This window comes from Rhododendron vialii, chromosome 9a (genome assembly GCF_030253575.1).
Source record: "Rhododendron vialii isolate Sample 1 chromosome 9a, ASM3025357v1".
In the NCBI taxonomy this organism is placed as follows: Eukaryota; Viridiplantae; Streptophyta; class Magnoliopsida; order Ericales; family Ericaceae; genus Rhododendron; species Rhododendron vialii.
Genome location: NC_080565.1, coordinates 28,153,430 through 28,173,334, shown reverse-complemented (window position 1 = coordinate 28,173,334; position 19,905 = coordinate 28,153,430). Strand labels below are relative to the sequence as shown.

At 39.3% G+C, this 19,905-nt stretch overlaps 3 protein-coding genes across 3 annotated transcripts in view; all 3 read right to left on the bottom strand.

Moving 5' to 3' along the window:
* Positions 1-714: 714 nt before the first annotated feature.
* LOC131301735 (uncharacterized) overlaps positions 715-19,905 on the bottom strand; it is a 75,393-nt gene continuing 56,202 nt past the window's right edge. Inside the window, exons 2-4 of the mRNA XM_058328132.1 lie at positions 6,293-6,407; positions 3,582-3,787; positions 715-1,145 (exon numbers count right to left, since the gene is read on the bottom strand). Of these exons, the coding sequence (XP_058184115.1) occupies positions 881-1,145; positions 3,582-3,787; positions 6,293-6,394 (573 nt within the window). The 5' untranslated portion in view covers positions 6,395-6,407 and the 3' untranslated portion in view covers positions 715-880. The remainder of the gene's footprint in view (positions 1,146-3,581; positions 3,788-6,292; positions 6,408-19,905) is intronic.
* Positions 11,445-12,655, bottom strand: LOC131301737 (uncharacterized). The gene has a single exon (XM_058328135.1). The coding sequence runs from the start codon at positions 12,206-12,208 to the stop codon at positions 11,699-11,701; it is 510 nt and encodes a 169-aa protein (XP_058184118.1). The 5' UTR covers positions 12,209-12,655; the 3' UTR covers positions 11,445-11,698.
* Positions 16,888-19,441, bottom strand: LOC131301736 (uncharacterized). The gene is made up of 4 exons (XM_058328134.1): positions 19,149-19,441; positions 18,210-18,427; positions 18,046-18,112; positions 16,888-17,255 (listed from the first exon to the last, which is right to left on the bottom strand). The coding sequence occupies exons 2-4, from the start codon at positions 18,392-18,394 to the stop codon at positions 16,938-16,940; spliced, it is 570 nt and encodes a 189-aa protein (XP_058184117.1). The 5' UTR covers positions 18,395-18,427; positions 19,149-19,441; the 3' UTR covers positions 16,888-16,937.

The following is a 19,905-nucleotide window of genomic DNA, read 5'->3' as shown; positions in this document are numbered from 1 at the left end:
ATCTTACCTATTCTTTGAGAAGTCACATAATGGGCGGGTGAGTGCGCGTGAAAAAGCCTTTCAAAAACTTCTCAAACAACTAAAATTCGTGAGTGCAAATCCTTGAGAGCGCGAGCGCAGAGCAAGAATTATAAGCATGAGCGTAGAGAATTTTGAAGAATTATGTGACTAAGTTCTTATTTCCGAATTTTATTACTCCAATAAGGCTTTATTTTTATTTTATTTTTGGATCCGCTAGTCCAAGAAGACTGAATAAGGTTTTTTTTTGTACCTTCAAGAACAAGAGAACCTAGATGTTAGGTCACTTTTAGTTGTAACAAAAAGAGAGAACCAGAGAAACTTCCCACTGGAAAATTCAGTGTCCATTCCCCTGCTGGATAATTCAGCACTACACACTGAGAACTGCTGCTTATAACACCGAAAGTTTGCCCATTCTCATCTGGAAAAAACCCAACGTTGATAAATAAGGCTCGGTCATAATTTAACCTCTCCTTATTTTTTATCAAATTTTTTCTTGGACATGCATGAAGTGTTACTCTAATTGTTAGTTGCTATCAGTGAGATTTGACCCTTGGTCTTGTGCATGGGGGTATATGGTGCCCTACCAACTCGGCACCATATACCCGTGCCAGCTAGTTTTCACAGATACACCGGTTTCAATAAGTTCCCCTGAACTGACATTTCTAAACCATAAAACTAGACTAGATATCACTATGCATACTAATTAACAATCGCATATCAGTATCCACAGGTTTTAAGCAATCTTCATATCAGTACATTCGGCATGTCATTGCATGAGTACAATCATAGACGCATGAACCCTGCCAAGACAACCAAAAAAGTAAGACCCAGAGCCTACCTAGTTTCATCCTTCAAAAACCTAGGCATACCCAGCCATTCCAACAGTAGAACTTGCACGATTTGCTTTCTTAGCAGCCTGAGCTGTAGCCTTGGTGAAGTACATGTAGAAATATACGTTGAGAATCATCGTCGCAACCACAAACACTGCTCCTGCAATGAAAACTCCTTTCCTTAAAGTTTCACAAGAGAAGTCGTGAGCGTAGATTATGTCGCGGTACTTGGTATGATAGGCATTCTTCTTTGCACCAGCAACAAGGCATGCTTCTGCTACCAGAAAAGTCGCCCTGTAGATGTGTAAAAAGCAAGTTCTAAGTCACAAATGTTTTTTGATCGGCAATTTTTTTTTTATTAATCTCCGCAATAATACAAAGATTAAAAGGACTAGGGCACCCGAAGGAAAAATTACTAACCTAAGGCTACCCGAGACCCAAACGTTGGCAAGATGCCAACAAAAAGGGCGAAGTGGCTAACCCCAAACCCAAAAAACACCCTAAACTGCCACTGCACCCAAATCAGACGCCAACAAAGAGGACACTTCGCTGCCACTACCGGAACGCGGGGAACAGGCCCCTGTTCGGATTTGAGTGAACCGTATGTCTGTATCATATGGAGTATTTCATTTGTACAATCCAGTGTCAACCCTAAGAAACCAATGAAGTCTGCAAATCTATAGAAATGGTTTTATAACCGAATATAATCAAACTGTTGCAGAACTGGTATGTTTTCGCATGTATTGATGTTACTGGTTGCAATTTGTCAGGACAGTCTCCAATCCGACACACATTGCATCTTAAACACTTGACGAATGAAACAAATTGACATAGGGTGCCAGCCCAACCCCGCATTTGGTATTGCATAAATTTTGAACCCATTCAAGATCATTTCATACACAGGGTTAACTTAGGCTTCTCCTCTTTTCCCAGTGAGATTGAACCTGATGATGTTCAGGAACAACTTTAGAAGCTACACTTCGTGGTGACACACACAGTTTTTCCTAATCCGTAACCAAAATATATTTAGTTAGAAAGAGTGCCAAGGGTGCACAACCAAGAAAAGAAGAAAAATAAAAGAAGAGAAAGAAAGAAAAGCAAAAGTTCAACAACCACCCTCAAAAAACTGAGTTGAATCTTCCTGTAAACCCAAATCTTGCAAATTCTAACCAGAAAAACATCACAACTTCTAATATCTTTCAGCTATTTCCAACAAATTGAAAAGTGTACAAACTTTACTAAACACAAGCAAACCAAAAGAAAAAACAACAACTAATATATATATATATATATATATATACTGGACGGTTCAAGGGACACCCAAAAAAACACCTAAAAAAACACCCCAAATCTAAATCTCATTGTTCCCGATCAAATTTTTATGATCTGAACCATTCAATGTGTGCAGAATGTGATTTTAAAGGTGTCCGCTAGTAATTAGCAAAAAAAATGATCGGGAAATGCTTGATTTGAGCAGTTTTTATTTGAACCGTTCAATAAAAAACTGTTCGAAGCTGTTCGGATCAAGCCCTTCCCGATCATTTTTTTTGCTGATTTCTAACGGGTACCCTTAAAATCACATTCTGATCACATTGAGCGGCTCGGATCATCAAAATTTGATCGGGAACTATGAGGTGTTTTTTTAGGTGTTTTTTTGGGTGTCTCCGGAACCGTCCATATATATATATATATATATACAGTCCGTCTCCCGTAAGGACCACCTCATTTTAATAAAATGCGGACCTTCCTTTCCCGATTGAATTTCGATAATCCGAGCCGCTCAATGTGTTCAGAACGTGATTTTAAGGGTACCCGCGAGAAATCAGCAAAAAAAATGACCGGGAAGGGCTTCATCCGAGCAGTTTTTGTTTGTTTTTTATCGAACGGTTCAAACAAAAACTGTTCGGATGAAGCCCTTTCCGGTCATTTTTTTTGCCGATTTCTCGCGGGTACCCATAAAATTACGTTCTGAACACATTGAGCGGCTCGGATCATCGAAATTCGATTGGAAAATGGGAGAAATGAGGAGGTCCGCATTTTAACTAAAATAAGGACTCCCTCATTTGAGACTGACTGTGTGTGTGTGTGTATATATATATATATCGATTCATTGGAAGGGCTACAATGGATCTAATTTGGAGAGTTAAAATAAGACTTCGACCATTCTTCAACCTTATTAGGTGCACTGAGTTGGGCTTTATAAAGTTTATCATTCCTCCAAGGTGGCCCAGTTGCAATCCACTGTAAACATGTAAATGTATACATGTTTTTGTAGCAACGTTTTGTACCTCAGTGGGTTACTTTAAGTTTGCCACTGCCATAAGCCTCCCCTGTTGATCTTCACCTGTGGATATAGCCTATATGCCGAACCCCATAAATCCACGAAAATCCTAGAATTGTTCCGTGTGTTGCTCGTCTATTACTTCTTAATTTATGGTTAGGCCATAATGCAATTGGTTGGGCAAGCGCCAAATTTTGAGAAGAGCCAAGTCCAGCAACACAATACAAATATGAAAAGAGGAAATAAAAAAATGCAAGTTTATTTAACCAAAGGGAAATGCTTACGTTTTTACCTCGAAATTAGTGAATATCAACAGGAATCCCATTGGGATAATAGAATTGCTACTGTTTTCTAGATGGAGTGATTCCACAGGACTAGGTTTTCTAGATGGAGTGTTCTAGCTTTGTAAAGCAGCGGAAGAATCATAACAGAAAAATCAGAATTCTCACCATGATGATACAAAATATATAATGGTCCAAGCACGGTTCCCACCAGGCGCTAAAGGTCTTCCAAAACACATGCACTTTGTCACACCCATAAGCAGTGTTTCACCAGAGAGAAGAAACAAGAAAGCGCCCACCGCATATCCAGTTGCGACATCCGAGCTATAAACACAATAGGTAGCGTTGGACATCTCGTCTTTATGTAACGTTCCCTGCCATGAAAAGAGGCACTTTCACTACAACAAATAAGTATGAAAAATAGCACGTGGAGTGTATTAAATGTATATGATATTCCAATAGAAGAAATACCAAACTCAATTCCTGCTAATTCACCATGGACTGGGACTACAAGCTAAAATTGAAATGTCCCAGCATGGAAGAATATGCAAAAGAACAACTCATGTTTATTATTACTTTGCAAAAGAAGCTTTCAATTATATTAATACTCCACAAAGATGAGTATGATCCAGTATGGCTCCTTCCTTCAAGGTGCTTCTTTCCACAAGGGAATATCTACCTCAATCAAGGAGATTGGAGGGTCTGCAGATGTATCCTTTTTCCTTGTATGGCATATGCCAATAAGGATATTTTATGTATTAAAAGATATACTCCCACTGAAATACTAGAGAAAAGGCATAAATAATCAGTCTCAAACTTCAGCACAACACCAGAAATGGTGTCAAAGAGAAACCTCAGGACTACCATTATGTAGATTACTGATGGTAACACCAACCAAAGTCTAACTGAATTGGTATCAACGTTGAATCAATCTTTTTACTCTAGTTGAACTCAGGTTTTAGGACTCCATCCAACACCTAGGCCTTCCTCATTCCCACCCATTAAGGCAGGCAGCAATTGACGGGTTAAATTATGACTTCAATAAATTGTGCACATTTTAATCAGCGCGCAGAGGTGCTGGTGTTATTAAAAGAAAGAACTCCAAAGATAACGCTTAGGGTAGAAAACGAAAAAACACATACAAACAACACCTACTACAACAGCGTACTCTGGTTGCCTGCAGTAGCTCTTGGGTGGTGGAATCCACTTTTTTCCCTTCAATAGTTCCACTTTTCTAATCTGCCTTACCCTTTGGAGGAAAAGTATGAATGTCGAGACTTATGCAGACCAAATTTCCAAAGACTACCCTTTTTTTACTCATTTACAATCCCAACCCAACAAAGGAAGATTAGCTTTCCTCCAATCTCATTTTCCTTTCCCTCACAAAATGCAGTTAGTTACCAAACACGATGTATGGGAGAACAACGATGACCACTACTAGCCAGTCTCTCCTTCTAACTTCATAATATAATCGCATATTAGAAGCTGATGAGAAGAACCCACTAATATCAAACGGAAATTCCGAATGGAGTTATATATTTATTAACACCAATGACGACCAGCCAAATTGTACTATGCCATGTGGCTTGACCTTAATCCAAAAGAGACAATTTTACTTTACGCTCTTCACAGGAACAAGCCATGTGGCGAATAAGGAGGCCAAGATGAAGGAAGAGAGCGAGATACGTGGACAAAATGGGAGAAAATGATGACATATTAACTCAACAGTTATGACGTCCATAAAAGAGGAGCCACTTGAAGGAGAAGGGATCCTCAATCAAAACACAACATCATCAAACCATCTAGCCAATTCACCAGTAGGAGTAGAAATTGAGATCATTGTAGGTGTGTAAATAGTGTTCTCTTTGTAGGGGTGCAAATGAGCCAAGCCGAGCTCTATAGTGTTCGAGCTCAGGTCATTCACTAAACGAGCCAAAACCTAGAGCTCGAGCTTGGCTCATTTGTAAACAAGTCGAGCCCTTAACTATCCGATCCAGGTTAATCTACTTAACGAGCCAGCCGAGCCAGGTTAATTTACTTAACGAGCCTCTTTAAACGAGCCAAGCCTATACAAACGAGCCGAGATATTGAATGTTGAGCTCGGCTTGTTTACTAAGCGAGCCTAAAACTCTAGCTTGAGCCCGGCCCGATTACTAAACAAATGGATCCGAGCCAATCCACGAGTTGCTTGTGAGCAGCTTGGTTCGTTTGCAACCCTATCTCTCCGTAATTTAGTTGCTCAATCAGTTCTGTATTTCTTCTTTCTGCACTATGTTCCATCTTTCATTAAAACTTCTACTCGAAGCCTCGCTGCTAAATGTTAACCCTCGTTTGGTGAAAAGTCCTCTTCATAGAGGCGAAAGAATTTCTAACACATTCACCCAGTCAAGTTGGCCTTTTTATTAATTTGTGAAAGTTTCATTCAACCATTTTCTAGCATTGAAATTTACAAATTTCACCTGAAAGGTATTTTGGGCCCCAACGACATCTAAACTTTGAGGACATAATAAACTAAAAGCATTTCTCTGTTGGCTGTTGCACGCTCAGATAAGCATCGCTAAAGCACAAAACTAGCACATCAACATCATAAACTTGACGACCAGATCTTAAAATCCACAGTCTCAAAGGAAGCAAAAAAACACAAACACACAAAATAACTGATAAAATGCAACTACCCTTAACTGATAGAAAAGGCTGCTTCAGAAAAACATAATCGCCACACAATTGAGAACTACAGAGTGCGATTGACAAAACCGCAATGGCAATTTCACTTCAAACAGTACACAGATGTAAGACACACTTTCACATCAGTATATACACTCAAATCGTGAGAGAGAGAGAGAGAGAGAGAGAGAGAGAGAGAGAGAGAGAGGAGTTACAATGCTTCTACGGCGCTCAGCAGCAATGGCGAAGCCGAAGGCGACCAAGCACAAGACCACGACTAGCAGGTGGACTAGGGTTGAGCCCTTTCCGTCGCCCATATCTCACACGCTGGAGAGAGATCAGAGAGAGAGAGAGAGAGAGAGAGAGAGAAAGAGAGATTGAGCAGAGTAAAAAGCGTGGGCGGAAGGTATCTGTTCTCTTTAGTGCAAGAGTGAAAAAAGGAGTGGGAAAATGTTTGGGAAAGGGTGGAATCTGAGGGCCCATTGGGACGGACGAAAGGGAGCGTCGAAAGCACGCGGTGGTCAACATCCGGGTCGTTGCGGTCAATTCAATGTTTTTTTGCTGACGCAATTTGCTGGGCAGCAAAACAAAGATTGGGAACTTAAAACGAGATAAGATTCCCCTTAAATTAATCCAAATCCTCCTAATCAGACAGAAGTGGACCACTAAACCAAGGTTATTTATGACAAAATCTTTATTACGGAGCTCAAACTCGGCCATCCAAAAGTGTTTTGGACGATCCGGATTAAAATCAATCTATTCGCACGAATAGATTATTTTTAATTTGTGCCGTCCAATGCCGAAACAGATAATTGAGATCGTTCAACTCCGTAAAGAACCGCTTTACAGTGGGGTAAGCGGCTCCGTGATATTCTCGGTTATTTATACCACCAAGGTTGTAGCCTAGTGTAATTAAATGGCTTTACTTTACTTCTCCGAACTGATTTTGCCTGATCAAAGATGTTCAAGGTTCGAGTCATGTAATTGATGTCACCTAAAATCTTGCGCTCATGCGAATTGCAATTATGATTCACTAAGCTTTATTAGAGCATCCGCAATGGGAATAATCAAAATCGATAACTAAAATGTGTCACGTCAGCATTTGATTATCCATTTAGTTCATAATCAAACCTAACAAACTTGATTTCCACATTGATTATTTTTGTATCCCTATAAAAAAAAACCCCTACAATACGCAATGCATCTATGTCCAATTACAAACGAGTTCCAATCACGCACCCGACCACACCAAATTATTCGTCTCGATGAGACGATTCTAATGTGAGGTGTTTTTTAATTTTTTTAGTTTTCAATTTGATTATTGGGTTTGGTTATTGAGTTTTGATTATTGGTAAAAGTTGTGAAGTTTGATTATTCAAATGTCAAAATTTGATGAGTTGCTAAGAAGTTGCTAAGTTTGGTTATTACAATGTGAGCACTTTTTTGAGCAAACATTGCTAACTTTAGCAACTTTTAGTTTTGATTATTACATTGTGGATGCTCTTAGTATTCAGTAGAAATACCAATGATTCTATAATCACACATAAACACAAGACTCCACACGTTTTGCACAAGTGCGTATGTAATTTGTATGTAGTTATAGCAAAGCTGTAATAATACATGGGTGGTTGGTATCTCATGGACCCATCATGATGGATCTAAGTCTTTTATGGGCATTGGGCAGTCCCATGGGAGGCTGCTATATCAGTCGCCCCGCTCCTCAACCCTAAGAAAAATAAGAAATTCTTCGGTTTTGTTAGCTACGCTTGTGAAGTGGTAACAAACCTCTCAGGTAGGCCTGTCAATGGGCCGGATCCGATCCGGATCCGACAGATCCGGATCCGGATCCGAATCCGATAAGACACAATCCGATCCGGATCCGATAAGACTCAAATCCGATAGCGAGAATCCGGATCCGAATCCGAAAAAATCCGGATCCGATCCGAAAATCCGAATCCGATCCGGAAACTTTTTTTACTTCAAAAATTTTAGCCAAAAAAAAATATTTTTTTCAAAAAAATACAATTTTTTTTTCAAAAAAAAATTATTTTCAGAAAAAAAAATTTAAAAATTTAAAATAAAAAATAAAAATAAAAATACAACTTCTTAAACATTTTTTTTTTCAAAATAAAAATTTTACTATTTTTTTAAAAAAAATTAAAATTTTAAAAAAAAATAAAGTTCGGATTCGGATTGATAACGGATTTAATCCGATCCGATCCGGATCCGATCCGGATCCGTATTGAATTACCGGATCCGGATTATCGGATTATCGGATCGATGTTATCGGATTCGGATCCGGATCCGGATCGGATTTTTCGGATCGGATCCGGATCGAATCCGGTCCATTGACAGGCCTACTCTCAGGTCCCTAAAAGGAAACTAGATCGTGTTGTTTGGCCGGACTCGGAGGATGTGGAAGAATGATTAGGAACTTAACTAATGAATGACATACGACTATTAAGAAAAAGTGTTCAATTTTTTTTTTTTTTTTGGGTCAAACGAAAATTATAAGTGTTCAATTATTGCTACTAAACCAATTTCTAGGTTTTGTATCAAATGGTAAAAGACCTCTCCAGTCCCTATACATAGAGACTAGACAATGTTGTTCGGCCTATTTGGAGATCCGGAACTGTTTATGTTTTTAGAGCTCGTCAAGCATCAATTACGCCAAAAATTTTGACTGAACCACGATCAATAGGATTACACAATACTTGTATCAGGTTTAATTGTTAGGCAAAATATGCCTTAAGAAGACTCCTCAGCTTTGGAACAAGAAGTTAATTTGATGGTTTACATTGTTTTAAAACAAATTTAAATCTTGGCTTCAGGCAGCTTTTCTCTTTTGTTTTGTTTTGTTTGTTTATTTGTTGTTTTTTTGTTTGTTGTTTTTCTGTATTTTCGGACCGATGGAGTTCCGGTCCTTTGTATTTTGTTTTTATATATAAATCGAGTTTATTTCTGGTAAAAAAACAAACAAATTTAAAAGAAAAGCACACCACACAATATCCCTCTTTGTAGAATTTTTTTTTTTTGATTTTTCTGTGGCACGATTATGTCTTGACGATTTAAGATACTTTGGGGAAAATATGGAGCTGGTTGGAGAGTTTAAGAACCATATTATGATGGAATTTTGTTAGGTTCACGTGTTTGATGATTGTGCAGGATATGTTTGCTATATATAGTCCTAGGTTCAATTGTTGTATTTTTATAATTAAGTTATTCTGAGCAGGTTACGCGTACATCTCAATTAATAGGACTCTGAATCCATCATTCATTAACGGAGCCTATATAAAATCGAGGTAGTCTAAGTTCAATATAAAATCGAGATAGTCTAAGTTCAGATGTTATTTCAACTTTGGAGACTAGAGTTCGAGGTTTAAAACTTATGCGGCATTATTTTCTGAAGAAGAAGAGCAAACCGCAACAAGAAACTGCTTACGGATGGAAGTCTTCCCAAAATCATCTGCAGCTAGAGCAGACAAAGCCTACGCTAATTGAGATATTACTCTCTCCGTTCTATGTTGTTGGTTCTTTTTTAGAATTTTAACTGTTTGAGGAGACAGATAATGATTACACCTACTTTCAAATTTAATGCCTATTATTTTCATCATTACCTCCTATATTGTTCCTATTTTACAGTGCTTATATTCACTTGTGAGGGACACTTTTGAAAAATTATCAAATTTCTCCTTCCATTTTTTTAGAAAAAGGTCAAATATTTTGGAACAACAAAATATGGAGTAATAGACTAGGGTGTTCCGGTTGGGTGGCCCTAATGCCACGACACCTTTTGTTAGGGCCACGACAATTTTTGTGTAATTGACTATTGAGCCCTCATTAGTCAAAGTCTTTGCCAGACAATTCAATGCTCCTCTCTCTCTCTCTCTCTCTCTCTCTCTCTCTCTCTCTCATGACACAGTGCCCCCCCCTCCGTTGGTCCACCTCTCCGTTGGCTCGTTCCCTTGGCTCCACCTCTCCGTTGGTTCGTTCCCTTGGCTTCACTAATCATCAGCATCAGACAGCAGCACACCACTCCAAATCATATGCTAACCCTTATGAGTTCTTCCCTCCTCCCTTTTCTGCAACCACAGGACCCACTCCTCTCACTTATCTCCGTTATTCTCTCTCTCTAAAAATCAGCCTTCGTTGCTCTTGGATTGCATCCCTCCATCGTAACCCATCCAGATAATCATTCCGAATCTGCAATTTTTTTTACAAATTCAAACAATAAACCACTGCAAACAGTAATTGCGTTGGTTTATGGATTTCCTTACCCAGAAAATAATATTTCTTCACTCCTAAAGACAATAAGATGAAGATGACGAGGTAGAAAATTTGCAATTTTTACTTCTCTCTCCCCACACATTCAGACAAGATAAAAATTGAGAGAATAATAAAAAGGTGTTGCTCCACTCGAAGTTTACTCTGTCGATGTCATGGGCGGACGGAGGCGTGTTGTGAACAATTTGGTCGATCTTGTTCGGGAAGAAGAGGTTGGGTCAGGGTGAGATTTGCAAAAGCATAGAGAGATTGGTGACTTTAGATCTGCCGCCTCCTCAATTGCAGTGGAGAGAGAGGAGAGTGAAACGGCAAAGTGGGTTTTGTAGTGAAACAAAGGGTAATCGAAGGGTGAAGAAGAACGTGGGGTATAGTAGTCAGTCAACATAAATTGTCGTGGCTCTAGAAAATATAGTCGTGGCATTATCAAGACCAGTTCCGGTTTCTAGAAAAAATAATTTTTAGAAAAAAAAGGTAATTTCAAGCTCAAATATAATAAAAATGAGAAATATTTTTTAAATTTTTTTTGTACCGTTTAAAAGATCTCAATGAGATTTATCAAATAAGATCCATATTAGTAGGAAAATTATTTACGTAAATACATAATTTTTGAGCTTGAAATTACCTTCTTTTTTTAGAAACCGGAACACCATGAAGGGAGGGAGTATGTCAATAATTACACAACAAGAATCCCATTTTTCATGCTTTGTCTAGTATAGAGCTTCAGCTTCATTCCGTTCATGATTTGATCACGGAAAACTCTCAACTCTTTTAGTGATAAATTTTAACTACACCAATGATGATAACAGATGACAAAAGCTGTGATATAGAAAATAAGAAGAAAATTCAAGTAGCAGTTTGAAATTACAGGTTAAGAAGGGATGTAGAGGAAGATTTTCCTAACGAGTTTCAGGTTAGTAATTGGTGGTTCCCACAAAAAATAAAGTACTGCTGCTTTTTAATAAAAGTGTTATCTTCCCCCGAAAGCCAAACATTCTAAATTTTAGGGCTTTATGTCCGATCGTTATCTTCAGAGTCCTGAAACTAGTTGAAATGTCCGCAAACTTGCTCCAACATCTAGTTATTAAAAAAAAAGTGCTATGTGTTGATTATGGAACCAAAATTGAAGAGATCCACCACATGCAGTGAACAAACAAAATTGAATTTCATGCGTCAAACTTCAAAACCAGATGCCGTATGGATTTCCTTTTGTAAATGCCGTGTGGTTTTCTTGATCTTGAATGCAATTGCTGATGGATCAATAAACAAAAAAAAAAAAAAAAAACCTTCAAAGCCGGAAGTGCAAGAAGGTTCTTTCACTCTCACAAACAAACACGCAATCATGGAACCTCATTGATGCCTCCCAAATCCCATATATCATAATCCCAAACAACATCACCGTACGAGGCATCGTTATAAGCTTCCCCTAGATACTCATCAATGTCCCAAGATGGGCACCAAAATGACCCCCATGACATTTGCTCGTCCACCACACTCCACCGCCGCTTTCCCTCCTCCCAATCCATCAACCTCTCCGCCTCCACGGCCACACCCTCACGTTCCCCCTCGTCCCCCCTCTCCTCAGCCGTCGATTTCCCCACCTCCTTCCCTCTGTCCACCTCTCCTTTCGCTTTTCTCTTCGCCGCCATCGCCGGTCCATTTCCGGCCTCATTCTTTCGCCTCTTCATGGCTATTTTCTCAAGAAACAGAGCTACCTTAAAACTTGGCCAAACACAATTGCTTTTCCTAAACCGACGGGACTTTGGAATTTGGTGGTACTTATTAGAGGGCTTGGGGCGGTGATTTGGAAATTGGGTTTGAACGGTGATGAGTCGCTTAAATAATTCCATTATCACGTGGGAGTTCCTTGTCCTCGTTTACGGGCCCAACGGTAAATACGGCACCAATTTGCGGCTTCCAGTGCTGATAAGTGGACACGACGCACTCTAGTGTCACTTGGGACCATTTATTTTGTTACATGGCCTAATTCATTGGATACTCACTTATATCAGGAGACAGTGTGGTTACGGAGCACTTCCCGATACTCGACATGTGATTTGGTCACAATGGAGCCCTAGGCCGACCAGTTGGCCGATTGATTGGTGGGTTTACTCCTCACAGTGGCGGAGCCAAAATTTTGATTCGAAAAAAACCAGTTTAATAAATATATATATTTTTTATCGAAGTGTATACTTATTATATCATAAAGCTTTTGTTTTCTTATACGTTAAATTTGTACATGGAAATAATTCAAGCCTAATGCAGATAAAGTAATACCAATTATGGCATTGTTCGTCTAGTAACTTTGGGTATTTTAGTTTTGATAGTAGGTGGAGAGAGAAATAGGGTAATGATTGGAGAGAGGAATATGAGTGGATAGCGATAGAGAAATGAAATTAATAATTGGAGAAAGAGTACTGCTAGGTGTACCGACCATTTTTGGACCGAAACCGTACCGACGGCCTCGCGCGGCCGTCTCCGGCCACCGGACGGCCGATCCGAGCCGTCCAAAAATTTTAAAAAAAAAAACCGAGGGGCCCCACGCGGGAATTAACGTCATCCGATGTGTGTAGGGTGCTTGATCTAAACACCCTATTTTTCGTGTATATATGTATACACGAAAAATAGGGTGTTTAGATCAAGCACCCTACACACATCGGATGACGTTAATTCCCGCGTGGGGCCCCTCGGTTTTTTGTTTTAAAATTTTTGGACGGCTCGGATCGGCCGTCCGGTGGCCGGAGACGGCCGCGCGCGGCCGTCGGTGCGGTTTCGGTCCAAAAATGGTCGGTACACATAGGATTTTCGTTGGAGAAATAAGACACTGATTAGATAAAGATATAGAGTAATGATTGGAACACAAAATTAAAACAAAGTAAAGATGGGAAACGAACAAGGCCAAATTGCTTTTCTCTTTAGGCTACTTCAACAGTTATGTGTTTTTTTCATCTATGAAAGATATTGAGAAATGATAATGTAAAATAACCGATCTTTTATCAAATAAAATCAAAATTATTAAAACTATAAGTACCTATACATAAATAATTATTGATAATATTCAAAATCAAGTATGTATAAAAACAATTAAAAGATTTGGTCAGAATGTTGGGTCTAAAAATTGGGAAGTCGTTTGGTTGGCACGTGGAAGTCCATTATGGGGCGTTCCGGATTCGTTCTTTGACAGTCCTGTGATAGGAGTTTCTGTTCGGTTGGTGATGGCCTGATGGGTGCGATTTGTAGCGAACTTCTCTAGTCTCTAGTAGTTGTGGGGCTCATCAGGTTCGGCCAAAAGATTAGACCTGGTGTGGGTTGGCCGTTGGGATGTGATCATGTGATGAAATAGAGGTTAGATGAGGGATTTGGGTCCAGATAATATGGCTGGGCGCTATAGGGTTGCAGTGAACAATTTCAACCGTACAAACGTGTTTTTAACAATTCGAATTAAAACTTCTTTTGAAAAAGTTAGTTTTAAATCCGAATCTTTAAAAACTTAAATAGACAATTGAGCTGCTCACTGCAACCATGTAGTGCCCGGCCTCACTACATGGTTGTGAGATGACAGGGGCTTTCTCGTTTCGGCTTTGACCTTTCCGAAGGCAAAAACTTGGCGTTTGGATTAAGGCAGGAACTTTGGAATGAAGTGATCTTCTCGGAACTCCAATTAGCGTTTTGCAAGGCATGGGTTCTGCAGCCGTGTTTCTCTTTTCTTTCTCTTGTTTTTTGTCTTGTTGGATAATGAATGAAAATTACAGGTGTCTAGTGGATGCCTAATAATAATATTGTGGAATATAAGACGAGTTTTGTGATACTTTCGAGAAAACCCAATGGGTTGGCCTGGTCACTAGCGGTCACGGCCTCTCTCTTTAAGATTTTAGATTTAAAACTTTCTTTGAGACTACTGGAGGTTTGTCCGGTCGTTAATTTTATAGTCTTGGAATTAATCGACGTGCGCGCTTGCTGGCATGGACACATTGTTATCAGAAAAATGCGATACTTTCAAGAAGAGAGAAGATTATTACTGTATCCATAACCTCAAGAATGAATAACCATTAAGAAGTTAATGATATTGATATGATGCAAACGTGCAAAACAAATTCATTGACTGGTAGTATTTTCAACCGCAGACATTCTAACGATTAAGTTAGTCGGACTAATTAATTACTATTATGAATGCTCAGAAATTTAGGATTTCAGAGTGCATACTATTTCAAGTGGCAATACGTGACATACTTTATAGCGTCCTTATTGAAAAGATTCGGGGGAATTCGGATTCCTAAACCGGGTATGTCTTTTATTGATATTCTTTACGGAATCCCTATAACTTGTGCGATCTTTGGGATTTGACACAATCCGAATTAAGACGATCGAATCATCCCATTCCAATCTAGCCCCAATAGTCGGTCGGCTTTATTGGTTTGTTTGTGAGTCGAATCATGGCCAGCTCTATTGGTCTGTATGAGAGTTGAATTATGACTCATGAGCAGGGTCGGAGGCTTGTAGTGAGGGAGGCGACACATGGTTCTAACTTCTTCTTTTCTCTCCTTCATTTTGATATCATCGTGCCCTAAGTCTAAAAATACAAATGGTGAATGGTGTCAATTTGTATTGTGGTGGTGCTCATCAAGGGTGGAATTGTGATGCAAGACTCTCTCCACTTTGAATTATTGAGTACTATTTATTAGTATGAGATTATTGATTAGTGCACAAAAAGAGCCTTGTTTGCCATCACTTGTTTTGGACTTGTTCATGTTTTTCAACACTGCAGTTTTGATTCTAAAACTATTTTTGAGCATGAGATAATAGTTCTCCAAAACTAGTGCAATTTCAAAACCACTTTCATTTGTTTTTTCGGAGTGCTTCCATCAATTTTTGGAGTGCCAATATCATTTTCCTAATAGTTTCGTAAGTAGCGGATAACTTATTTTAAGTTTGCCAGCCAAAACCCAAATCCTGACCCCCTCCGTTCATGAGATACTATTGTACCTTCACGGCTTCTTGATTCAGCTTTGTGGCTTTTTCGGCTCGTCGTCGTTGAAGAACATCAACCAAAAATTAGTTGCCTTGAGCAAACTGGTGGATCAAGAAATGAGAGTCCAAAGGGCATCGTGGATTTCCTAGATTGAATATTCAATTAAGACATAACTCCTTGGACAAATAGGGCATTGTCTAAAAGCACTTCTGGAAATATTCGTTCTGAACCTTAAATAAGTGATGAGCCAAGTGACCTAACTGATAGTTTAAGCACAACTATTTCATGTATCAATGCTACTCGCCAACACAAACACGGTTTGGTGCAAGTCTTGTCCACACCAAATTGAAACCGGACGCAATCATGGAAGGCCGTTTGGCCATTCATCTTTGTCGCCCAAAAATGAATTTGACTGTTTGGATAACACCACATCCTAATTCATATTTCTTGATTCTTGAACGAACCATATCTGAATCCGTATTGCTATGTTACTGTTATCAATGCACTCACCCGCGCTTTCCCTTTCTTTTCATTTCCCTGCAACCGAACGGATCTATGTATGGTTTGGATACCTCGTCGAAGAAGGAATGGGTAAAAGGAAAAGCAAGGAAACAATAAAACAGAGAGAACCAGTAGTTAAATACTTAATTTACAGTATTTTGTTTCCTTTGATACTGTAAAGAATCAAAAAGCAGAGTACCAAGAGAAACTGGTTTCTCGTGTTTGGTTAGCCGACAAAAGAAGAAAATAGTACTACATGCTAGGAGAGGTGGGAAAAGGGTAAGAAAAAGCCGAAGGGCCGTAGTCTATTCTAAAGTCACATAATTCGCGTGCATAAACAGGTACAAGAGTATGAGCGCTAATGTAAAAGCGTCTTCAAAACACGTCCCGATCTATTAAAATTCGCAAGACAGTCAGACTAATAATAGCAAAAGTTTGGAAAATTGACGTTCCAGCGGGACAAGAAAACAGTAACAAAATATAATTCCAAAGCTCATTGCCATCGCTTGAAAAATAAGCAAAACATCATCACACCCCACTTTACCCATCCAGTTGTAGAAAAGTAAAAAAAAGGCAGAGCAAAAGCAATCAGCAGGTGTCCTATAAGAATCAAATCCTCCACAAGCAGCATCATCCATATATTCACACACAAAAGATGACTCTTTACACGCAACTTGGCTTTTTTTACAAATTCCACTTTCAAAGCCGCGCCCAAACAAGACTTCCGAGACCACCCCCAAATTGGTGGCTTAACAAATTTTTTAAAATTTCCCCTCTCCCCTCGTACCTACTTTACATCATAAAAGAGAGAGGGCTCTTCTTTTACAACTACTACTAATAAACATACTTAATAAATTAAAACCTAACTCCTGTCCCCCTCCATTATTTGGTTAACCAACTCTTTAATTACAGACTCATATTACATACAGAGAGACCCTTTTTTAAATAAAAAACATATTTACACCCAACAAAATATTGTCTTCAAAAAAAAAACTCATCTCCAGCTACTCATCAAAAGATTGTTGTTGTTGTTGTGGCAATCATGTCCTCAGCTTTCGGTTTTCTTTTTCTATATACTGATCCGCGCGGTCGGTTCTGTCTGGGGTTCGCTACGCCAGGGTAGGGATACTGCAGTTGCGCCTGTTATCCCTGTCCAGGCAGTCGAACCCCTCGATCCTCACGGCCGGGTTGTTACCAAAACTCGCCCGCACGCAGGACCCTCCTTTCCTGGAGGAGGATGACGGCGAGAGCGACAGCCCCGGCGGAGGGGGGACAGGGATCGAGCGCGGTGAGACGGGGGTGAATTTTTCGTCCCCGAATCGGTCGTCCTGGATTAGTGGGTTAGATACTCTGCTCGGCGGAGACCCGCAAAAAAATGGGGGCGACGAGGCTACCTGGGCACTAGTTTGCTCCGCACCATAACCACCCTGCAATCAAAGCCATACGAAAACCAAAACCCCAATTTAATAACTTTATATCCACCCCAAAAATGGGTTATCCCCCAAGAAATTGTCCTAACCGTTCAATTACTGAAACATAACCCACAAATTAATTTACGTTTGTCTACAAAAATAGGGGAATGAAAATCAAAAGAACTAGACGAAAGTGGGGACAATAACAAAAAAATTAAAACAAAAGGCTGTCTAAAATTTGAAAATTAAAATAAATTTTCCTCTCTCTTTTCAGAAATTTTGTTTTTCAAGTTTAACAGGCTTTTTGGTTAAACTTTAGGTCCAGTTCTCCTAAGGTTTTTATTTTTTAAATACTTATTTTCAGCTTTACAAACAGGTCTCTCACAATACATCACCTTTTAATTCTAAAATATGTACTTATTTGAAAAATAAATACTTGATTCCCTAAGCAGAATGGTAGTGCGTTAGGAATTTGGGAAAGAAATGGAAAAGAAGGGAAAAATTTTAAAAATTCTTTCCATTGTTTAGTTTCTAAAAAAAGATAATCGGGGTTCAAAGAGAAAAAGTTCAAATCTCTCCCCGATTTCTTGGAACTTTCGCATTAATATTCCTCTTCATAATATTTTCCCTCCTTTCCCTTTCCATCCCCAAGTTCCAAACAGAGCCCAGGATTTGGGGGGGAGGGAAATCAACCTCCCAATAAGAAAAATCAAGGCTTTAAGACATTCCAAACACGGCATAATCAGTCACTTTCAAATAACCCAGAGAATATGCAACAAGAAAATACTGTATAATTGAATTATACCTTTAGGAGGATGATGTCCAGCAGATCTGTTCCCGCTTTCGATTCGCACAGCAGCTCTGGCTGATGACTGAAACACCAAACAACAAAGAGTCACAAATCCAATTTCCAACACACACAAAAAGTTTCTTTTTTCAAACGATCAATTTTTATTTTATTTTATTTACCTAATTTGCCATCGCAGGGGTCTGATTGGGTCGGGAACGCCGTGGTTGAGGAGACCGAGGCGGCGAGGCTTGGGGCAAACCACCGCCTCTCTCCTGTCGGACATCGAGACGTAAACGGTGGTCCTCATCTCTTCACAGGCTGCGAAGGCGGCGTTCTGCTGTTGGACGGCGCAGTGATGGTTCATTTTCCGCTCTGATCTAACGCCTCGAACAAACGCCTGATTTCAAAACCCACAAAAAAAATTCAGCTTCAGACAAGGGTGCGACGACAAACGACTCGATCCGTAAAAGAAAAATGAAAAAATTATATTTAATTTTAATTGAAGAAAGTAATAAGCTTGGTTGACCAGATCTGAAGGATGTGAACAGTTACGGATCGAGATCCAAACGAGGGCCAAGTGTAAAAGATTAAATTGGGTAAATAATTGCAGGCCGATGGTGGGTGAACTATTTTATTTTAAATTTTTGGGTTTGAATCATCGGAAGATGAACCAACACGAGTCTAAAATTCGAAATAATCAGAGTTCAGGGAAACGATGCAGATCTGTGATAAAGATCAAAACCCTAGACCTTTGGGAGTTGAAATAGTGAAAAATTCAGTCACGGGAGACTTTTTTGGGCACTTCTTTTCGTGGGTTTCTCCGCAAACCCCCCCCCCAAAAAAAAAAAAATCAACATCAAAAACTTTAGATCTTTGGAAATTAAAACACTCAAAATCCAGTCACGGGAGACTTTTCTGGGCGTTTCTTTCAGTGGGTTTCTCCGCAAACCAAAAATTCAATTTCACCCAAAAATTTTAAGAATCTTAAAGCTTTGGAAAGTAAAATGATTTGCTCAGATTGTTCAAGATCTCCAATGAAAAATACACAAGCTGAAGAAAATTTGGAGCCAAAATTTTTTTTGAGGGCAGTAAAGTTCAAATGGATGGAGCAGTCGTACCTATGCGAGCTGTTGGGAGAAGTGAAAGTAGCTGCTGTCCTCCTAGAGGAGGATTCAAATAAGGAACAGAGAAAAAAAAATCTACAGAGGAAATGGTTAGTGGTAGGAAGGACAATAAAGAAGGGGTAGGCTGACTTTTATAGAGTGAGTGATTGTGGAGGAGAGAGAGAACGAATCAGAAAAGGAAGTGTAGAGAGAGAGAGAGAAAGATGAGAAGATGTTGTTGGGGGGGAGCGTTTCGAGCGAATGAGGAGAGAGAAGGAAAGTGTGTGGGGAGCAAGACCTGCAACAAGGCTGCAAAGGGAAAACAGCTCTTTGATTTTTCTATTTTAAATTTTTTTTTAATTACTACTTTCGAAAAAAATTGTTTTTTAAATGCGTTTTAAGGTCCTCACGCAGGCGGTGCCTTCCCGCGAGAAACCCCCGTCGGTTTTCGCACCAAACTTTACCATCCAAAAAAAAAAAAAGGCTTTACCCCAAATAAATACATTATTTTATTCGTAGATTTTTAGGGTAACTTTCACTGTCATCCCCTGAAGTTTTTGACAATTACAGGGATCTTCCCAATGGTTTTTGAAACTGCACGGACCTCACTTGATTTTGAAACTATTCTCCAGATTCCACCCTATCATTACATCCGTTTGCTATCTTAATGGAAATTCGTGATGTCGTCGTAATTTACGCCCTAAATACTAGGCGTGTAAGGAATAACGATTTAACCGTTCAAACTGACGTTATTGAACCAAACCGATGGGTT